The sequence below is a fragment of the Podarcis cretensis genome, assembly GCF_951804945.1.
Source record: "Podarcis cretensis genome assembly, chromosome: 9".
Lineage (NCBI taxonomy): Eukaryota > Metazoa > Chordata > Lepidosauria > Squamata > Lacertidae > Podarcis > Podarcis cretensis.
In genome coordinates, this window is record NC_137178.1 from 37344557 (window position 1) to 37368280 (window position 23724).

Sequence of the window (23724 nt, forward strand, 5' to 3'; positions counted from 1 at the left end):
GGGAGCTCACCCCATCGCGGGGATTCAAACCGCTGACCTTCTGATCGGCAAGTCCTAGGCTCTGTGGTTTAACCCACGGCACCACCCGCATCCCAATAGTTTTATGGAAAGATGCAAATTTAATAAAGTACTTTGGGCATTAAAAGGCTTCATGAGTCACTTGCAGATGTCATCCGAGTCCCCACCACCACCACCAGCAGCAAGCTGCTAAGCTTCCCTTATTCGCATTCTCTTGCCAAAGTTCATTTCAACAAGTCAGAACAAAATTAAACGAATTGCTTTAAAATGAGGTTTCTTACCGTTGCAGCCAGCCACATGATTTCTACATTCTTTCTTTTTTTAGCCTGAATATTTTGATGGAGATTTTCTAGTAATCCTTTTAAGTCATTCTGTTCTTGAAAATGTGGTAGGCCTGGGAAGAAGAAGAAGAAGAAGAAGAAATAGAGCGTGTGATAATGGCTATGCTGAGTCAAGGATTTCCTCAGGAAAGTAAAGCTGCTATAGTTAAAGTCTCATTTTGAATGCATGAGGATTTTCCTCAAACACAGCAATGCCGTCTTTTAATGACTGACCAAACAGGTTTCTGCTTGTTCACACAGCCCCTGCTATCTAAGAGCTTTTTTCTGAAGTTCCAAGCATCTTCAGTGCCTCTATATGAAATGGTAAGAGGGCCGATTCCATAACCTGTTGCACTTCTGCCTCTGGTCTGTTATCTGCTCCTTGTGCTGCACTTTGCATAATTGCAGGATGTGCAAAGAGCAAAGCAGCAATAAGGAAAAAGAGAGAAAAGAGGGGCTAATGGAAAGTACAGAACCACCATAAATTTATGCACAAGTTTATTTCAAGTAAATAATAAATGCAGGCTAGCAAGCCTGCTAGGAATTTCCTTTTAAATATCTGGCAAGCTGGAGCAAATCCCAGGCTTGTGGAATCTGCTTTGTCTTCTTCTAGGACCAGGGACGTCTTTACCATTGATAGTGGTGCGGGGAACTAGGGCGCCAAGGTTTGGAGGGCGCCAGAGAGTCCGGGGATGTAGTGCGAGGCGGAGCGGGGGCTTGGTGCCTGCGCGCCTCCACACCAGGGTTATCCCTGCCAGCGGGAAGGCTCCAGATGCTTTCCTGCAGTCCGGAGCTCTCTCTGCTGGCTCCGCAGTGGCGATCTGGCCACAAGGTTGGGGCCGCTCTCTCTCTCTCCCCTCCCCCCACCCCTCCGAGCTCTTTCCACAAGAAAGGAAGAGACGGAGCCTTGTTGTGCGCATCCGTCAGAAATTGGCGAGAGGTGGAGAAGGTGAGTGGAAGGGGGAGCCAAGGTGAAGAGGGAGGATGTAAAGGAAGAGGCGGTTGCAGGGTGCTTGCGTGCCGGCAGTGTCTGCGACGGGGTGAGTTCCTGTTGCTCGGTCCGTGCTCCTGCCAACCTAGCAGTTCAAAAGCATGAAGTGCAAGTAGATAAATAGGTACCACACCAGAGGGAAGGTAAATGACATTTCTGTGCACTGCTCTGGTTCGCCAGAAGCAGCTTAACCATGCTGGCCACATGACCCGGAAGCTGTACGCTGGCTCCCTCGGCCAATAAAGTGAGATGTGCGCCGCAACCCAGAGTCGTCTGCCACTGGACTTAATTGTCAGGGGTCCTTTACCTTTACCTTTTTACTTAGGCTTTCAAAAAGTTTTAAATAACCCCCCTCACCAAATGTCCTAGGTAAGCTTAGCAGTCATGGCATAAGAGAGGTCCTCTAATGGATCAGTATTTTGTTAAGGAACAGGATGCAGAGAGTAGGAATAAATGGACAGTTCCTACAATGGAGGGATATAGAAAATGCAATCCCTCATGGACTGGTATTGGGACCTGTGGTATTTAATTTGTTTGTAAGAGTAAGCAGTGAGGCGCCCAAGTTTGCTGATGATGTCAAATTGTTCAGGGAGGTTAAAACAAAAAGGGATTGTACAGAACTCCAAAAGGATCTCACCAAAGTGGGTGAATGGGCAGTAACAAGGCAAATGCAATTCAATGAAAGCAAGTATGAAGTGATGCACATTGGGATAAAAAAAGCCCCCATACTTTTACATATACGTTCATGGGGTCTCGAGTTAACTGAGCAGAAACAAGATATTGTGGTCACAGTGTGAGGAAGATGTAGACTCTGTATGTAGCAGCTGTGAAAAAGGTGAATTTCATTTTAGGGATAATTAGGAAAGAGATTAAAAATAAAACTGCCAGTTTCATAATGCCATTGCAGTGTGACGACACTTGGAATGCTGTGTACAGTTCTGGTGGCCAGTCTTCATAAAGGATGCTTTATCCACGGAAGTCTGACGGGGCTTCAGTGGCTTCCAATTGGCTGCAGGAGCTTCCTGCAGCCAATCAGAAGCCACACTTTGGTTTTTGAACATTCTGGAAGTTGAACGGACTTCCGGAATGGATTTGGTTCGACTTCTAAGGTACGACTGTAATGATCTCTCATATCATGCCACATTTGGCCCTCAGAAGTTCGATATGCATACTGATTTTTTGGGCAAGAGGTACAAATAATTGCAGATTCATTTGGAAATGCTGAGAATCTTTATAATATATTTATGCTATGGCTGCATACAGGCAGAGAATAAAGCAAAAGCCTGCTCTAAGGCTACTGCATTCATTATTCTAGCTTCAGGCTGAGAGGGTCCTTTATATAGCACTTACCTTTCCACTGATTTTCAGATTATATATATGGCTGTTTCAAATATCAAAGTCAGAACATAGCAAAAGCAGAAGAAAATAATTTTCTGATTAACTGTCATGGTTTTGTTTTGGGTTTTTTTTTATAGATAAAAAAGTTCAGCCTGATTAGCACTAATTCCAGTGGCTGCTGAAGATCTCAGCAAGCAAAAGCCCAGAAGCCTATGTGCAGTGTAATTACTCTCTTCGCTGCAAGGAAATGCATGCTTGGTTCTATCGCACAAATGAACTCACAAAGAATTGAGTCACCTGTCATGTCACAGCAAGGAGGCAATTTAAAGCAACAACAATAATGAAGGCATGAATCTGGAAAAATGCTGCACTGCACTTAAAACCACGGTATAAATAAGTTCCTGTTGAATAATGACATTTTAAAAAATGAAGCCTTCGTAGTCTGCCCACATTGCTCATAGGCACAATCAGAGTTTCAGTTGTGCCAGGGATGGTTAGGGTGCAAACCTGGCATATGTTTCCAAGAGAAGCAACACGTGAAGTAATAGGCTATCTCACCCAAAAAGAAATCAAGCAGCCAGATTCTGAAGACTGCTTTTCTATGACTGGGGTTATGTACATATTCACAATTTAAAATGTAGTGAGGCCACAAACGCCCGCCCACATTTCAAGTCACTTTTGCACTTTGCTGTCACACCAGAGATGGTGTGGGGATGTCTTCACTCAAAGCACAATAGCTGTTTGATTTCCCCATACCGGCAACCTCTCATCTCCTGATCATGAAGCTGTTATCTGCACGTGTGCACCTGCTATCTCAAATGTACACACCTCAGCTAAACCTTAACTGCAAAGTGAATGTGGCTTACATTCTCAGGATCAGTGGAAGCTGGTTTAAGAGAAAATGCATCAGACAGCAATATTTCTCAGTAAATTCCAGGATAGAGATGGATTGTGGTTAGCATCATGTGTACACAGCTTCAAACACCAGTGGTGGGAGAATGCTAGAGCCAATAGTAATGTGAACACAGCCTAAGATTATATTTTTTTTCTGGGGTGTTCAGGCACTTAGACAGAATACAAATGTTAGGAAGCAGACATAGAGAATCTTAGTTCAATGAACTGAATATCATGACAGTGTTTGCAACTACTATAAAGCAGCCAAAATACAGCCTTTGTCACCTAAAGCTCTCACTCCACTCACAATAAAAGTTACGTTCATATTCTGACGACAGAAAACGAATCGTTTTGCAACTCTTGAAGAACTGATAGTCCTATTTCCCTGAGTTCAACAGTTAAATCATTTCAGGATCAAATAAATATTAGTTTACATAATACAGGTATGCTATAAATTTGTTCCGGTGTCGTGAAGAAATACAAAGCACTAATGTGTATTAGAAAAAAGGTCCCATAAACAAGCCAGTTGTATATAGGAACTACAATCAACAGGGGGGAAAATGCTCTAAGCAGTTGTGGCAGTTAGCTACCTGCACCAATAAAAACCCTCTGATATAATGTCTCCCAGCCACACAAAAAATCTGGACGTGGTGCAACCTCATCAACAGATGAGGTCAAGCTCACTGTGACCCCTTGTGGAGAAATGATGTATTTATGTCTGTTTATGTTTCGAAGGGAAAAGTATTCTGTGACTGTGACAGTCCAAGTTCAAGGCTATTACGACATTGCAAGCCTGGTCAGCAGTATTGCTAGGTGACAGGTTCTGAGAGAGAGAGAGAGAGATGACCGCTTTGAGGATTTTTTAGGCAGGACCTGGATCAGGTAAATTCAGTCAGATTGGTCTGGGTGAAGAGGGGCTTTTAATTGGGCAAATTACCACCTTACAGAACTGTCCTTACTACGTCTACTTAGAACTAAATCCTATCAAATTCAGTAGGGCATATTTCCATGTAAGTGGGGCTTGGATTTCAGCAAGGGAGCAAAAGCTGGATTGCAGCACTGAACTTACTTTGGCTCTCTTTCCCTTCCTTACTTCAGGTTTTGGGCTAGAGCTAAACCACACATCTTCCCCCACCCTGCATTTTTTTTGGCTGTGGGGATCATCAACAAACTCGAGGATCCGCAAGCAGAGAGAGGGAGTTTAGCTATGCTGCTGCCCTCCCCTGCCCATCCCTTCCCATCTATGCCAAAATAGCACAGATCTTCAACGTGGGCTAAAGAGAGGTGGCAGCTGGTTGGTCTGTATAACAGTGCTGCCTTCCTTCCATGGCTTTAACACATGCAAGATCTCTTTCCAAGGTGGTTGCAGCCAATTTAGAGATTATTGGTGTTTAAATGCATTTTCAAGGGAGATGCAGAAGAGACCTTAGAGTTGCAGATCTGGAAGGAGCAACAATGCCAAGACTTGCAGCAGCAAATATAAAAGAGGTAAAAAAAAGGTAAAAAGATAAAGGTAAAGGACCCCTGGATGGTTAAGTCCAGTCAAAGGTGACTGTGGGGTTGTGGTGCTCATCTCGCTTCAGGCCGAGGGAGCCAGCGTTTGTCCACAGACAGCTTTCCGGGTCATGTGGCCAGCATGACTAAATAGCTTCTGGTGCAATGGGCCACCGTGACAGAAACCAGAGCGCACGGAAATGCCATTTACCTTCTCGCCACATTGGTACCTATTTATCTACTTGAATTGGGGTGCTTTCAAACTGCTAGGTTGGCAGAAGCTGGGACAGAGCAATGAAAGCTCACCCCGTAGCGCAGATTTGAACTGCCGACCCTCTAATCAATAAGCCCACGAGGCTCAGTGGTTTAGACCACAGCGCCACCCGCATCCCTTACAGTGAAGTAAGAAGGCAATGCAGGTTACTAGAAAGGAAGGAGCTATGCACTTTCAATTTTGAAAAAGTTAATTGAAATAACAACTTAAGGGCTCAAGTCTGTAGATTACCCAGACCAGCAATGCCACACACCAGGACACATCAGAAGAAAACAATGACTTGCATTGCTATAATCATTTTAATCAGCATAATCAAGACACCCGAGGATAAACTGTAGAGAATAATTTTTCAATTAGGGCAACAGAACATCTATGGAAACATGGTTTCAATATTATCCTATCTAATCCTTAAGCCAATTTCCACTGATACCAGTGGGAAATTTTATTTCAAGCGAAGAGGATTTGGGAGAATAACAGGGCAGTATTTGCAACCCAGAATTTGTAATTAAATAAATAATAAATAAACCCACCATTAGGCTTATATTGAGATTCATACACTTATAAATGAATGTAAATAACTTCATATGAATAACATTTAAGCATAACAACTTCAACATGATTAACGAACCAAGACAGACATTTTTAAATACTTACAATCAGGAGGCATTTTTTCTGTGAACAGCTTGTAATACTCTTTCAGCAGCTCCAGATTTTCCTGGTTAACAGTTTCTTGCAAAGAGGTATCTCCAAACCTAAGCAATCACAGAAGACCAATTGGCAAAGAAGCAGCATTTCTGCACAAGCAGACATTTTCCACCCAAAGAAATGGAACAGGAAACAACCACCTCAGCTCTGAATTAATACAGTTGTACCTCAGGTTAAGAACTTAATTCGTTCTGGAGGTCTGTTCTTAACCTGAAACTGTTCTTAATCTGAAGCACCACTTTAGCTAATGGGACCTCCTGCTGCCGCTGCACGATTTCTGTCCTCATCCTGAAGCAAAGTTCTTAACCTGAGGTACTATTTCTGGGTTAGCAGAGTCTGTAACCTGAAGCGTATGTAACCTGAAGCGTATGTAACCCGAGGTACCACTGTATTATTATTTTATATCATCAATCATTTTGTGAGCACACCATTTAATTACAACTTCCTAATTCGAGAACAAAGTGTGTTCTGTTTCCCTAAAGGCCCTGAAAGGTTCAGAAATGGAAACTAGCTCACATGCCACTCAGGCTGCAATTCTATGCTCATGGGCTTGTGATTTCCATTGAACTCTATGAGACTTACATTAAATAGACACAGACTGCATTGTTATTTAGCAGTAGGTTTGAACATAGGGTTCTCATGTCAAAATGCAGGTGTATGATTCTGGCCTCATTGAACCACAGTGCTGAATTTGAACATTATTATATTGTAAACTAAATGTTACAATATACAATTAAAGCTTCAGCATATTTACTGTATTTACTTGAGAGTAAAGTCTTGTAAAATCCGTAGTACTTAATTCTGAGTCAGCTATGGTCAAAATGAAATCCACATTCAAAATGAATACTGCAGAATTCGCCGAATTTTTAAAAGCCCCAAAGGTAATGAAGTGTAGGATGTGCTATTTTCCTGTACCGATACAAAAGTACCAAAAAGTACAAAAACATTGCATGAATGGAGGTAGGAGGCAGAGTGCAGCTTGCCATTCTGCTGAGGCCCTGCCGAAAGGACATTTCTTGTGGAAGTATCAGAGGGTAGCTGTATTATTTAGGGAATTTAAATTATTTGTAGCTGTTTTAACAAAAAAAAAAAAAAAAAAAAAAAAGCAGAATCACCAGAGGAAGGTTTTTGGATTTAAAGCCTTTGTGACAGACAGCATGGGATGGCACACCATTCTAACCACTCATGAGTCTTACAATCAAGTTTTTGTTTTTCCTGTGTCACCTTTTACAGTAGTAGAATTAGCTTGCATTTTGCATATTAGAAGGGTAGGCACCTGTGGTATTTGTGCTGTGCTACTGAAGACTGTTTATGACTTTTTAAAACCAAGAAACAATGAGAACTTGCCTCCTTTGCACCTCCAGTTAAAGACAAGTCTCACTTTCTGGCACCAAGCAGCCATCCTGCATTGTATGGGCTACGAGGCAAAAAATGCTGTGTTTGGCACCTTGGTACCCTCTGTAGTCTGGTCTCCTAGGCAATTATCCTATTACTCCATGGGTGGGCAGCTTTAGAAAGGCTGTGTGGTCTCGTTCAAAATACCCAAGAACTGAAACGTAATCCTGATGACTTACCTCTCCGCGAGTGTTTGCTGTTCATTGATTCCTACATTAAAGAGAACTGGATATACATGGAGCAGTTTCCCTTCTTTAATCTCTTGTGGAAGCAGCTCAAACATCTTTCCTGGGAGCTTGATTTCTATTACATAATGTCCCCTAGGAAAGCAAAAGAATAAGACTGATTTGTGCAATGTGTAAGTGAAAAATTCTGGGTGTTGTTGTTGTTTAAATTACACTTGGGCAACATAAACTTTATGTAAGAGGCAGAGGACATATTCCTAAATCATGAAAAGTACTGGAGCCTAACCAAATTCAAATAAACCAAAAGAGGGAGAGAGCGCGAGCACTTTTTTGGTGCCACTGCCCTAAATCAGAAACATAAATGGAAAGCTGATCCTTTCTAGGTCTCTTGCAGTCCCTGAAAAAGAACCTGAAAAGATGTTGAAAACTGTCCTGTAGATTACTGGCCACCTGGATGGGATGGCAACCACTGCTGGGTCATGGCTTGATTTAAGGTGGGTCACAACAGCAACACTACCACCTTACAAACATCTCATAAAAATGCAACAAATGGGTCTCAAAATGCATGTTGGGGTTAAAGGTGGGACCTGGGTCCCCAAAAGATAAAAACTATTGATGAAGGTCATCCCAACAGAGCTGACACTTTTAGCATTCTGCTTCCAGGCACACTTCCTGTTCTGACTTCAAAAGTATTGGGTGGGGGGGGCAATGTTCCATCTCTGAGCACAAAGCTATAGTACCTCTTCTGGATTACTGGAATTCAACTCCATCTGCCCAGTAGCTTTCATTGCCATTTGTCTCTTGTCTGCCTCTCATTGCTTAACGAACAAAGGAGTATTACTCACAGCTCTTCACATGGCATTGCTAGCAGCTCAACTGGCATTCTGCTTATGATACAAGACTCTCTCAAAATGAAACTAACTTAGAAAAAGCCAGTACACACTAGCAGCCTGTCTGTATCTTAAAACATATTTAGAAAACGTGGATTTAAATTACTAACCTCCCTTGGTTTGAATGTAATACGCTAAAGCTAAATCTAGAAATCACATTTCATTCGTGATTGGCGAAGTCTTAACCTCAGAATGTCAAGATATCAAAATTTTCTTTATTTCTTAAAAGCATGCAAATTTATACAACAATCGGATCAGAAATTTAATTACAAACTGTTTCTTTATAATTACTTTTTCACTGAAGTGGGAAAAAGGATTAATAAGTAAAAAATTTTAAAAATGAGAAAAGGCTTTTAGCCTTCTTACTGCTTGTCTAGCATTAAAATGAGGGCACACAAACTTTTGAAGCGCTTTCTACAGAGTTACAAAAACTCTTCCTACATCCACATATAATGCCAAACCATGGCTTGGTGTCATGCTAATGCAGTGGCGTAGCGTGGGGGGTGCAGGGGGGGCCGGCCGCACCGGGCGCAACATCTGGGGTTAGGGCAAATCCACGGGTTAGGGGGCGCAAATCCACGGGTTAGGGGGCGCAAATTACTTGCCTTGCCCCGGGTGCTGACAACCCACGCTACGCCACTGTGCTAATGACAATGATATGCCTTAGTCTAATGCACTCCCTTCTTCCTTGCTGGTTTGTAGGAAGGCATGGTTTGATCAAACCACAGTTTGCCACGGTCACATGCAATAGCAAACAATCATTTTCCAAAACACCAGAAATAATAAAAAAGGAAAAAGAGCCTCCTGCATCAAGCGGATGATGGCCCATCTAGTCCAGCCAACTTGTTCTCATGGTGACCAACCAAATGCCAAAGGGAATACTGCAAGCAGGGCATGAGTGCAACAATACTCTGCCCACCTGTGATTCCCTGTTGTGGTAGTTTTAATGTTCTGTGCTTGATATTATTTGATTTTTAATTGTATTCTTATTGCTTCTTTTATCTTGTATGGTTTCTTATATCCTATAATGATAGGAATCAATGTTTTTGCACTTGCAGAAGAGTTTCCTAATGTAGTAAAGTGTGGAATTAAAAAGCAAAGGCATTGTCATTGTTCTAACAAGTTTCTTCGATCTGCAGGGAATCTGGTGTCCAAGTGAGATACTGCCAGAAGCAGGTGGAACATTTCCAGAGAGGAAAACTGTACAAAGTCAAAATTTGTGAGAGAAATACTAAAGATTGAAGTCTCAACATAAAAATATCATCCTGCCAGGGAAGATAAACCTATGTTTATCCGATGAACTTAAGTGATGGTATCTGTGTATTTACATACGCAGTTCTGGATAATGTATACGTTTTGCTTTTCTTTTTAAAAATATAAATTTTGTTACACATTAATGTTTTCAACTGACAGATTTGTTAAGTATTTTTTGCTTAGGTTATTTTATCCCACTTGATAAAAAGTAAGTTCTAAAGAACTTTGTATCACTACAGCTTCCCTGACTTTGGCTAGCATTCACACTGATATTGTCATTATAAACATCTCAATGTTTGGTCTCTCTTTTTTCTAGGATAGGCATATTGCTAATACTTATATAGAACTAATTCTATCCATTGCTGCAAAGAAAACAGACCTAATAATCTCGTTTACCCAGCCTTGCAAACAGGAATGTATAGATGGGATTGAATGTATTATTATTTCAATGACATTTTAAGATGGTCAAGATAAATGCAAGAGGCTGATTTTAAAAACAAAACCAAACAAGGCAGCCGTTAAGCAGCCAGAATTCCTGGGCTCTCAGTCACTGTTAAGTTATCATTCAAGCACAGCCAATTAACTACTAAAAATATTACACAAGGTTTCAATGGGATGGCAAGGCTTCAACTAAAAAACACCTTCCCTTGTACACAAAAACGAAAGGCTGTTGTAGCACTGCTGTTCACAAAGCCACACCATGGTGGCCATACAAACTCCAGCATGACAACAGAGTGGCAGGCAGCACAGGCAAGCTGTTTAATGGAGGGGGAGGCATTTCACAAAGCAGTTTGCTAATCTACTCTGTGAAGCACCCACGCTCAGTTAAACATGGGTGCAGGAAGGTTTCATGGAGGGGGAGGTGCTTCAGGAAACTGCACTCTGAAGCACCTCCTCTATCATTTAAAATGGGTTGGTGTAAGCTGTGTGGGGAGGGGAGGGGTGAGCAGGCGCATGAGGTGTAAAGGGGGGGGGGTGTTGGTTGCTCAGGGGTAAAGGTTGCCCAGGTGTGGTGCAAGGTTGGTTGGCAAAGGAGTTGGCAGGATTGGCTAGTGGTAGCAACCCTGGTTGGGTGGGTGTTTTGACATAAACACTCCCAACTCTCTTGGGAAAATAACTTTAAAAAAAAGTTCTCTTACACTTCTGTGTAAAGGGTGTTTTGTATACACAGGCAAAAAGCTGGTAAGAAAATGCCATTCTTCAATAAATATGCAAGGATTTCAATACCAGAGGAGAGTGGCAGTGCTTTATACAACTATCTATTTCTCTTACAAATACTGATATATTCCAGAAGACTATTATCTTTACAAGCCTCTTCAGGGCATTTATATCCCATTCTGTCCATCTGTTACAAATCATAGTTACACAAATACATTTGCAGAGCAGCTAGAAAAAGCATTAGATGAGTTTCCATTTGATTTTTCTGGCGCAGCATAATGTTATGCCTTTGTTTCAGGAAACAGATAACACTCACCGCCTTCCAGTTATAATAGGCAAGAGGTCATCTGATTTGGCTTCAGTTATTTTAAACATGACTTTTTGTAAATCTGATATTCCCACAGCCATGTCTTCTAGCATTCCAATTTCTTCACCTTCAGAGAATGAAAATTAAATTACAAAATAGAATGAAAAGAAAAATATGACAGACAAGCTCTAACTGGTCTATTTCAATTTTAACAACATGTAAGAAAAGAGTTCCTAAGCTTCAGAGCCAATGTCATATGTTAATCTGTTATTTCCACATTGACCATGTATCTGCACAAATATGCCTGTTCCAATTTTTAAAATTTTGATTAGGACTATGTAAAATCTGCCCTGTACCTTCCATGGATATTTCTGCTTTCCCACAAAGCCAGCATCACGTGTATGAATTGCAGGTCTGAATTACTGATGGATATTTCACATATAGGATTTTATCCATAAGAAGTTTTTTAACCAGAACAACAGATGTAACCACAAGTGTTATGATGCAAAAGCCAGTCACATAGACAATAGATTTAATTATGCAAGAGCTTATGCAGTTATCGACTGCTCTTTTCATGGAGCTTATTATAATATTTCCATTTTGTTTGCCTGTTAAGGATGCTTATTCACAGTAGCAAACACAAAGTGAAATCTAACAGTGTCCAACCACCAGTGGTCTGGAAAGTTGAGAAGCTCCCTGGAGCAGATTGGGGGAGGGGAGAAGTCTGCTGTCACATTTTTGGATGTCACCCATAGTTTATTCATCGGGGCACTCCTAGCTCAGTTGTAAAGCAAAAGTAGGGAATTATCAATGCTTCTGAAATAGTAAGCAAGTTTAATTCAATGGATAGTGCGATAGACTCGGGTCTAACAAATCTAGGCAGTTTGTCATGCAAAACTGGTAGTAGCTCCACGATGCACATTTATACTGTACATCATTCAGCCACAGTTTGCATCTGTAACACTAGTAGCCTAGAGCCCTCCTAACACAGTAGTTCTGATCAGCAAGATAAAATGGTAAAGTACTTGGAATAGTAACACTCAGATATGTATATCCCAACGCATAACCTGGAAGTATGGTTTACAAATGTAAAGACAACAACATATATACCGTATTTTTCGCTCTATAAGACGCACCAGACCACAAGACGCACCTTGTTTTCGGAGAAGGAAAACAAGAAAAAAAATATTCTGAATCTCAGAAGCCAGAACAGCAATTCGCTGCACAGGGAAAGCAGCAATCCCTCTTGCTGTTCTGGCTTCTGGGATAGCTGCACAGCCTGCATTCACTCCATAAGACGCACACACATTTCCCCTTACTTTTTAGGAGGGAAAAAGTGAGTCTTTTAGAGCAAAAAATATGGTAGTGTCTTTTTATACTGGTATCAGTCTATTTATACCAGTTAAAACACACTGGCTGGAGCCAGAGGAGGTAAATTGAGTTTGGTTTCCATAATCCCACCCCCTTGTACTCCCAAGAAAGCTGCTCCTGAGAGTCAAGGGAGCTCTTTCAAATGGCATGAAATGTGGTGTGAAGGGCCACAGTTGCAGTGGCAAATAGAAGAAAATAATAATCACTGTTTGGATCCAAGTTAATAGAAAACAAAGCACATACAATATAATGCAGGTCAGGTAAAGACAACAAACTGTCTCACCCTTCAATGGTCTTCTGAAATAAAATAATCAATATAGTACTAAATATGTTTATTCAGCCATCCATTCTGCTGCTAGATCTTATACTTCCAAATAAACATAGCTGAGAATATCTACAATATATATATATATATAAATGTTCAATAAATGTTAAAAATAAAAGAAATTGGCACACAGCTGTGTATCAGAAATACCAAAATGGCCTGGTCTGCACATCACAGTAAACCAAACCATGGCTTGGCTTAGCTTGAACATGCAGATTTCTAGAGGGAGAGATAGCAGCTACTTTGCTCCCTTCCACTGTCATTCTGCTGCTATGCTGAGCAACAACATTGCTTGTTTTAAGAGTGCAATCTGAACCCAGGTTCATGGTTTAGTTCTCTGTAGACTAACCATGAGCATTAACAGAAGTTAGTCCAATGGTTTGTGGCTCTTGGTTTGTCTGGAGAGAACTAAACCATAAGCCTGGGTTTGGACATCACCATAAACCAGAGCTTTCCAAACTTTTGGTGACAGACTTTTTAAGGCTTTAAGGTGACAGACTTTTTAAGGCTTTTCATGACACAGTAAATCAGTTTTACTAGCAAACTGAAGGTTAAACTAACCCCTTTCCAGCCCTGGGAGGAGCTTGGGAGCATTCATGCGACATAGTTACACACTAACGTGTCGCGACACAGAGTTTGGAAAGCTCTGTCTTAAACAAAGCTATGGTTTAGCTCACCACAGGAGCAGGACAACTAGAGAGGAGCAAAACTGCCAAGATCTCCTCACCAAGAGCTCTTGTCTATTCTTCTTAGCTTTTTTAGAACACTTTAATGTAGCCATCTGAGTGTATAACACTTACTATATGTACTGAGGAGCCCTTCATACTGAACGATTAGCCCGACTGTATGAAGCTGCTGCAGGAAGCCTTGATCCCGCAAACTGGAGTGCAATTTGATTATAAACCCACAGACCAATCCAGCAAGCTAGAGTAACGACAATAACCAAATAAACAGAAACCAATTATATTAGAAAGAAAGAAAGATAACAAGAGTCATTTACAAAATTCACTCAGCATTAATAACACAAATTCAGCTTGAACCAAGTCCCACTCTTTTGTCTGTGAAGCTGAATGTTGGAAATATATGTCTAAAGCATTTATTCTCAAATAGTACTACAGAAGAAACATGACAGATTAAAAACACCCTAAGAGTTTTTAGATCAAGCATATATTTTATAGAATAATAAGGCATTGACACAGATCATAGCATTTCCAGAGATCTGAAGGAATCAAGCCTAGCTAGTTGTTTTGGTGTGCAGCCTGTCCTTATAATGTGAATTTAGCCATTGAAAGGAGAAGATGAGCAAACAGTAGGAAAGAGAGTGAATATTTGGATTATTAAAAGCCTCCCACTGAGCAATGGACCATTATCCTGCCACTAGATAAAATTGACTAATTTAACTTTTCTTGATTTCATGTTTTTGAAATCAAATCTCCAGTTTGTGCTTTCCCTCCTGTTCTGCACCTTACACTGAAACCATGTTTTCTAAATAGGTGTATAAGTGCAACCATATCCCGTAAGACATGATTTTGTTTCCAAAAGCAGCACATTTGTTCATTTGCTGCATAGTGTAACATGAAACTACACTCCTGGCTTGTAAAACATCTATTTATCTGCTCACATCCCTATGCTCCATCTTAGGAATGAATCAGGTCTGTAGAGTCACCAGGCACATCTTCACATTATGAATTAATGATTATGGCATTATATATGTATATTTCACAAAGAACAGGTATGACATTACTGTAAAAACATGGAAACATACAAGTTCTGCACTTAATATCTCATTTTAAAATACCAAAACCATTTGTCTAGATATGAAAAAGGGAAACATCTTTGCACTGTGTTACTGTTGTCCCAGATCCAAAGTCCTCTCGGCATGAGCAGAAAAGCACATCTGTGCAGTCATGGGAGGCTCCTAATATCTCATTATATGCTGCTCCAAAGGAACACCAACTGCTGCTGGAAGGGGAAGCCAAAAAGCCCCCTTGTGAATGGGTAGAACACCATTGCACCATTGTGCACTTCATGACTGTTCAGATGAAGACCATGTTTCCTTTTTAAAACGTGGAAGTATTATGCTTCCATATTTTTCTGTTATGTGGAATATCTTACATTAATGACTAAAATGGGTAATTGGATTTTGCATTATTGACAAAACAGTTTGCACATTTTTGTTGTTCCCTGAGGAAGGGCCTGTGGAGCTGAAAATGTGTTCATCATGAAAGGGTATTCTGAATTAAAATGCATTTTCCAACAGTGTGGGAAGCTTCCACTTCTGTGGCATAGAGGTGTCATCTTTGCTGTTTTCACCTAAGGCATTGCCTACAATAATGATAATAGCAGCTGAAGACTGCTTGGGTAGATCTTGTGTAAAACCAGTTGTGTTCTACTGTCAGGACATGGTTGGAGGCACCACCAAACATCTGAGAGGTGGCTTCAGAAGCACTGGCAGAAACAACCAAGACTATCTCTTGTACTTGCACCATGGATTAATAGTGTATTTTCTGGTATATCTGAATGGCCCTTGAGCATCTGAATACACAAAGTAAAAAGTCCAGGGAGCAGCAGTTTGCCAAACACCTTCCAAATGTGACCGAGTCACCAGTAGTAAGATGGAGACTTGTCCTTTGGTGTCTCAGTGGAGTACTGCAGCACTAAGGCAACTTTTGTAGAGACAGAAAAGGACTGATCTACTTTTCCACTGTATGCTATGGGCAGAATACCATTCACTGGGATAGCCACATGCCTTTATACTCTAGGAGGCTAAGTTGTTTCTCAAAAATAAAATGAAAGCCTCCCTCAGTTAAACCTGGCACGGTTTAAGTCAACAGCTCTGCAACAAAACAAAACAAATAAGTTTATGAAATGGAAGAAGCACCTACTGCTTGACTGAAGACAATATCTCTTCTTAGGGTCAGCATTAAGCATTGTGGCAAGCTACATGCAAGCTCCTGAAGCAGAACAAAAGACATTGATTGCTTTGCCCTGGTCACCACCTCTCCAATACAGTCCTTCAGCGTAACTGTGAGTGGATAAAGTTGTTCATACCAGTCACCTGTAACAAAGGAGGGAGATCAAGAATGGTGATCAAGGTAGAGAAAAATCTCCTTTTCAAAGCAGAAAAATCAGTAGATGTAATCCTTTCTCTTTGTGCACGCACACTAAGCTATGGTCAGGTGCCTGCAGCAGTTCCTCTCACACACTGCTGTTTATGGTGTATGAGATTATTAGCTCAGCTCATCCCTGCATTCTCAATACAACACCACATCCACAAAAATCAACTTGTTGTTCATAGCCTAGTTGATGCAATTAAATGAACTTCCCAAAGTAACAGCAGCCTGAGAGGAAATCAAAGCTGGAAAACAAAATAAATGAAATGCTTGGTCAACTGAGCGAAATAGTTATGATACTCTGATCTTCGAGTCAAGCTAAGGAAGTGCAACATATTGATTTCTTTATCGAGTGATTGCATGTAGTAAAAGAAAAAAACAAAAAACCAAAACCCAACAACCCATGGATGTATACTAGAGAAAACAAACCTCCTCCTTGCTTTGAGAGGAAACAGTTAATCAGCAGCTTGACATATGACAAATTCACTTTCTGACATTCATGGGGGGGGGGGGCGGACTGCCAATTTATTCTTATTTGTGAACAATTTTACAAGGGGTTACAACAACTGTACATTGCCAATGCAGCTTAAAAGCAATTCATTCCCTTTACATCCTCCACCACCACCCACAACATGTCTGTGAGGCCTTTCAGCCAGCCTACATATTGCAGTAATCTAACCTAGAGGTTGCCATTGCATAGATGGCAGACATTTGGCTATCCCTGTCCAGCCAGGGGCACAGCAGGGCCACCTGAGCCTCAAGCAACAGCCATGGATCCAGGAACATCCCCAAGCTACGTACCTGCTCCTTCAGAGGGAGTATAACCCCATCAAGAGCAGGCAACCTACCACCCATCTGGTCTTGGGAACTGCCCACTACCAGTGCCTCAGTCTTATCTGGTTTGAGCTTCAGTTGGTTGGCTCTCATCCAGCCCATTACCAATACAAGACAAGGGTCCAGCACATCCACTGCCTCACCTGCAGATGTAAAGGAGAGGTAGAGCCCTGTGTCATCAGCATATTGCTGACAACACTCCAAAATTCTGGATAACCCCACTCAGTGGTTTCATGTAGACATTAAACAGTATAGGGGATAAAATCTAACCCACATTGAAGGCTCCATGGGGCCAAAAAACACTCCCCAAACATCACCCTCTGGAAATATTCATTCAAGTAGGAATTGAACCACTGCAAAGCGGTGCCACCCACTTCAAACTTGGACAGCTGCTTCAGAAGGATACTATGGCTGATGGCATCAAACCTTTCCCATGATGTTAATTTCTACAATATATCTGTAGAGTGCTTCCATATTTTTCCCCAAGTTAATTTCTACTCCTTTAATCACTATAGAAAACTCTATTTTTCATCTGTTCCCAGTTTCAATCCATTTTTAATTCAGAGTTTGAATTAACAGGTGTGATGAAAAGTGGAAATAAGAACCCAGGTGTGACCTCATTTTTGCCTTTGAACAAAGATACAGATTGTTCCTTACTAGAACATTTTTCCTAATGCAAACATTGCCTTTTTTCTTTCCTTTTTTTACAACTGTAGCAGATTTAGCATCCTTTGGTGCTTTTGTGATTCTCACAGTATCCTGGGCTCTTTTCCCCCCTTCCTCTGTCGGTTCCCACTGATAACGACAAAGTTTATTGTATGACCTACCATACCATACATTTACTTAATTGTTCATTCCATCTTTGTAACTGAAGGCAAAGAGCATTTGCTTAAAATTAGGTTCCTAACAGATCCTGAAACCACCAAGCTATTATATAGCACAGCTAATTTAGCATCCAAGCAAAACTCATGATTTCAGTATTCTAAAAATGAACTGCAAATTCAACTGTAACTGCTAGAGGTTTGGAAAGTGTTAAGACTCTGCTATACCACATTTGACCTCAACCTACATCTATCTTACATTAGCATCAGAGGACTTATTATAGTACAAATGTATAGAACATATTGAAGGTATGTGTTTCAGAATACTTACGAACACTACAATATTTTATATTTAGGATTTCCCCAAAAGTCTCAAGAGCATAGAGTTCTGTCTTAATATAATATGTAATATATTCATGTTGTGATAGCAATACAGTGATACTGACGATAATGCATTTTAATATCTTGGCAGCCTAATACAATGTTAAGTGAAATTCAATTATTTATGTAAGCCATCAAAACGCTTTGCATGGAAATTTTGATTAGTTTTTCCACTGTTATGTTTTATCTCCAGTAGGTGGAGCCACTTAATAAGCCTGAAACACCAACATATAATCAGTTATTATTCAATTAAACCGGGTTTCCTAGGCTATGTACACAAAAACCAGCTCAAAATGTTTCCCCCCACTGCATTTCAAGTTGCATTTACATGTTGCTGTACGCACCAGAGAGAGGCCAGAGATGTCTTCGCCTAATGCAAATTACCTGTAACGTCTGCCCCCCCAACTCCTAGTCATGAAGCTGCCACAAATGCATGAACAGCTGGGTCAAATGTACACACCTCAGCTTAACTGCGAAGTGAATGTGGCTTAAATTTTCAAAGTTGGAAGTTGGTTTGAAGGAAAACACATCAAGCAAGAGTATTCCTCAAGAAGCTAAAGGAAATATGTGGATTGTGGCTAGCATCCTGTGTACATGGTTTCAAACAATGGCAATGGGAGTGTACTGGAGCTACAGCACATGGTAATGTGTACACCATTTTAGAGCCTCCTGGTAGGCTCAGTCCAGATTACATTAGTTAAACTTAGGTCCAATTGAACAAAGTCATGGCTAACTTGCCTCACTGATTTTAATGACATCTAACTTAGCCTACCTAATTCAATGATACTGGTGTTTCCAATATTCTGAAGGGATGCTTAGGCATCAAATGCACTACCACCCTTTTACAGGAAGGGATCTGCACAAATCCTTTTCTGATATTATACTGGATGAAAAGAAACACACAGGAAATTGACCTGTGCCATTTCCTTGTAGCATCTGAAGATGGAGCTTTGAGGCAATGCTCACAGGTGTACTTAAGAGCCCAAAGGCACAACAGCCAAGCATCCTCTCCCACCTTTGACAGCAACCTATAGCAAAGCCTCAGTGTGCCAAAAGCAGAGAGCAGGATCATGACCTGAAAAGCAAACAATTCCAGATTGTTCAAGTAAAATAGCCTATGCTGTACAATATAACCTGTAGTTCTCTGAAGCAGCAGAGGACCCCTGCCTCTCAGCTCTGCAACTGCATACTGAAAATTACATGCATGCAATTGCAAAATACAATAATAACCCTTTTTTGCATATTTGCAAGGTATACAAGTTGAGTCTTACCTCTCTGCTTTGCTGGGGGAAGGGAATACAAAAGACTTTGTACTTTCTCTTCAGTAAGATTTGCAGCAAAGGTGCAAACAATAGCCCTCAAAATTTCAAGCAACTGGAGTATTTTTCACTTACTACAACAGATCTTTCTGAAGAGGAAAGAGTTGCAATTGAAGACCTTGAAGAACAGGTTGTTCTGTTGCAATGGTATTTAAGGCTCTACTGCATACATACTTTCCTTCCTTCCTTTTCTCTCTGCTCAGCTGATGTCCCAGAGAGGACCCAGAGGGCCTCATAAGTTACCATGGGGTAGTCTGTCCTTTATAACAATATGTAAAGATAGGAACAATTACCTACCTGATATCTAGTGCACCTACATAACTTGGATTTAAAGGAATGTGCAGACATTTTTATGTTGCATTCACAAATAATTTCTTTTATAGGAGAGCTGCCTCACAATATCACCACTTTTTACATAAGTAATGGTATATAACCAACATCAAAACAGAAAATAACCACCTTTCTTTAGTAACAGAGATAAGAAAAAAGGAAGCATAGGCCAGTGGAATATGCTTAATTTCATCCCATCTTTGTCACAATCTTTTGTTCACTTCACTGTGAATACTGCCAACGTGGCTAGCCACCAGCTGAGGAATTAAATAGGTCAAAGATATGGAGAAGATGGTGCTTCTTGATTAATGCCACATTTAAGCAAGTGAGGCAAACCCTGGAGTTCTAAGAAGCTTGAATAAAATTCAATACAGTATAATTAGACATTACATACTAAACCAAAAGGTTTTATTTATAAAAGCCTCATAGCTCAGGATTATTCATACAATACAGAGTCAATTAACCATTTGCTTCATGAATGTAATTCTAGTTAAGGACCCATTACCTAAGCTCTTTGGAATGGATTAATGTCTTCTCCAATATTTGGACTGCACTTCGTACATTCAGGGACTGAGTTGCCCTTCTGCGTAGCACTGTAGTTTATTATTTTTATTAGCTTATTTTATGTGGGGTGAAATAACATTAATTGTCATTATATTTGCTCTTATAGAACTTCAAGGAGGAATTCAACTGGGAGAGCAGCTTCGAGGCATTATCTTGAAACTTTACAGCATTTGGGGGCCCTTTGAATTAGGAATGTGAAGAACATCTTACTCATGTTTTCCAATATCCATTTTATCATGCTGGCTCTCAATGGATCTCCATCTTGCTCAAGAAACAGGTGCACATTCAGCTGTTAGCCACCACGCAAGTTCTCTTCAGGGTAATTGAACATCATCTACAGCCCCCATGCAAAGGTTGCAAAGATCAGTTAGCTGTCAAACTTTCTTTCACTTCCACAATGGATCTGGGGGGGGGGGGATCCCTTCACTGTGAGTTTTGCTGCTGCTCTTTGCAGCCTTTGCATAACATAAAACATCTTGCTTCATCAAGGAGACGTATGGGGGAAAGCTGCAAGGAGCTGCAATAAGTGTCAAGTAGTCATGGGGAACCTTTTCACCGTAGAGGTGAAACTGACAAGAGGTCTGAAGTTCCTTGTCAATTTCATATCTAGAGTAAAAGTATTTCTAAGGACTAATGGCTCAATGAGATGAAAGGTTCTCAGTTTCATTACAGTTCTTCTCAGCCTCTCTATACAATTCTCCGAGATTCTGCAAAGTGCTTTACATAGCATCACATCTAGCTTTTCTTTCTGAGCAGCATGTCAAGATATTACAACATCCAGCCACCAAGAATGTCTCCTATCAGCAGAAAACAAACTGAGTATGATTTAGCATAGAGTGGGTTTTTTTTTAAAAAAAATATTATTATTTAAAAATACTTGTACACCCCAGTGGAATTGCAATTCCTGGATCACAATTTGAACCTTATGAATTATTGTAGCATCCATGCTTTGGGTGAAAGAGTCAGATAAAAATGAAATGAAACAATGGAAGATTTGTCTGTGTAATCATTATGGCACTGTCTAAATCAGCCTTTCTCAACCTGTAGGTCCCCAGATGTTGTTGAACTAAACTCCCATTACTACTAGCTAGCAAGGCCAGAGCTCAGGGATGATGGGAGTTGTAGTCCAACAACATCTGGGGACCCACAGGTTGAGAACCGCTGGTCTAAATGCTATGTTTCTGGAACCCTCATTTGGATGTTATGGGTATGAGGCACAGTTGGAAGCACAACTGGTCTAGAACCATCCCTACCTATTAGCTAGATATTATTCATGGTTGCCACCATTCTCCTCCTCCTGCATATCTTCTGGCTGACACAGATGGCATGGAAAAAGAGGCCAGCATGGAGAATGGAAGAAACAGCAGGGGTATCTCCTGGTGCTCAAAAGTTAGAAAGGGACTATTCCAACTTGCTCCTCAATGTAGGCTCTACAATGCAGCATCTCACACAGGTGACTGTCCAACCTTAGCTTATATGAGGTAAAGGAGAGTCCATCACCTTCCCAAGACATGTTTATTCCACTGTCAAACCACTCATACTGCTATAAAATCTCTTCCAATGTTGAGCCAAGATCTGTTTGCCTTCAGATTTTCTGCCCCCTTCCCCCTCGAAAGAAAACAACTTTGCTCCACCTTTTGCATGAGAGCCCTTCAGATATTTGAAGACCATGATTGAATCTCCCCTTAAGCTTCTCTTGGCTAAGCAAGTCCACCTCTTTCAACTACTTCTCACAGGACTTGGTTTCCATCCCCATCTCCATTCTGATCACCACCCTCTGGACATGTTCCTGTTGGTCAGCATCTGTTCTCAGATGTGGCATCCAGAACTGGATACAAGACTCCAGATGGGGTGTGAACAGCAGAATGGAGTGTAACCCTTACTTCTCATGATCTGGATACTATGCTTCTGTTAATGCAGCCTAAGATTGCACTGACCCTATTAGCAGCCATGTCACAGCACACAATCCAGTCCTGTCAAGCACCTATTATTTTGCAAAATGAGCCTGAAATTTTTGGGAATATATATTCATGTACAGTTTGTCACTTTTACAATATTGCTGTTTCTAATGCCATCAATTATGACCTACATGAATAAGAGTAGGATAGATATTTGGAAAAGTTGTTCTGTGAGGTTGTCAAAAAAAGGGGGGGGGAGTTCCAGTTGGCTGATGGCTCTCTCTGGCAAATGGGGCTTTTATTTTAGGAAACAAAATTTCTTGGGAAGATAAATGTCACATTACAGGACAGTTGTGCCCATTTGCCTAGAGACACCCTGATAAGGTCAGAGATGATGACCTTTCATCATGCAGCCAGAAAAGGGGCATGCAACCCTAAAGGTCTACAATCAATATGTCAGTCTACTTGTCACACAATAAGAGACTAAGCAGAGAGTATAGGAAGCTGAGAGACAGAGCCATTTGGGGGCAAAACCCTCTGCAGCACCTAAATGAGCACTGTGAAGCATCCATCGTCACCTTATTTTATCCTTCCTCTGTGCTAGTAACTAGCCATCTAGTTACACAGAGCAACTGCCTTTGATAACTATATCCCTGCAGATCACATGTGAATGTGTTGAATGACTGTGAGCTCTTGAACAGGTGAAATCAATAAATCGTTTTTGAAAACTAGTGCTATTGCCTTGGTCTCTGTGCTTTCCTCCTCCAATATTCCAAGTCATGGGGTGAAAGTGCAGATTTTAAACAATGTCAGAGATTTGACTAGAGCAAGCAGGGTGTGACATGGGGGATAATGGCATTTTAAAACAAGGTTTGAGTACAGCAAGAAGGGAGTTGGGTAATGCATTGTTGTACTAGCCTTTTAGTGTTGGCTTATGTGTTTTACCCATCTCTGATACTGCTTCTTATTAAAATTAGTTGGTTGGGCACAATGGCTCAGAGTCTCTCCATCTCTGCTTTACTCAAATCTCTGCCATTGTTTGAGTACAGCAAGAAGGAAGAAACACCGAAAGGGGGGAAAAGCTGTTTTAAACTTCCCTCTCTTTCACTCCTCAGCTGCTTCATGTGAGGGAGATAAAGGATGCAGAGCCCTCAAACATTCCATAGTACCTTCCCACAGTGTATTTCACTCCTTCATCAAGATGTTCCAGATACAATGTAGCAATTTAGAAGAAATGTTTTATTAGCACGTGAACACCATCCGTCAACTGAACTTAGCCTTCTGTAACTGAACAACCTTAATGAAAGGGATTGCATTTTAAGGTTTTATTCATCTTAAAGATACAGCAACGCCTATCAACATGGGTATGTGCACAAAGGAGGCTACAAAGTAAGAGAGAAGCAGCAGCACAGAAAAGGGGTGATGGTCTTTGTGCAAGGGAGAGTTGGAAAAAAGGAGGAAGGAGGAGGTAGGAGAAAGGGGGTGAAGGTGATAATGGTGTGCAGAGGAGGCTGCAGAATAGGAAAGAGGATAAGGCATAGATAT

At 40.9% G+C, this 23724-nt stretch overlaps 1 protein-coding gene across 5 annotated transcripts in view; it reads right to left on the reverse strand.

Annotated features, from left to right (window-relative positions):
• Positions 1 to 23724, reverse strand: part of INPP4B (inositol polyphosphate-4-phosphatase type II B) — a gene marked incomplete at its 5' end in the record, with an annotated part of 285439 nt that overhangs the window by 24102 nt on the left and 237613 nt on the right. For all 5 annotated transcript variants that reach the window (XM_079989479.1, XM_079989481.1, XM_079989482.1 and 2 more), the window contains 6 exons: positions 300 to 412; positions 5984 to 6081; positions 7609 to 7749; positions 11233 to 11350; positions 13720 to 13843; positions 15805 to 15977. In XM_079989479.1, coding sequence (XP_079845605.1) covers positions 300 to 412; positions 5984 to 6081; positions 7609 to 7749; positions 11233 to 11350; positions 13720 to 13843; positions 15805 to 15977 — 767 coding nt within the window. The remainder of the gene's footprint in view (positions 1 to 299; positions 413 to 5983; positions 6082 to 7608; positions 7750 to 11232; positions 11351 to 13719; positions 13844 to 15804; positions 15978 to 23724) is intronic.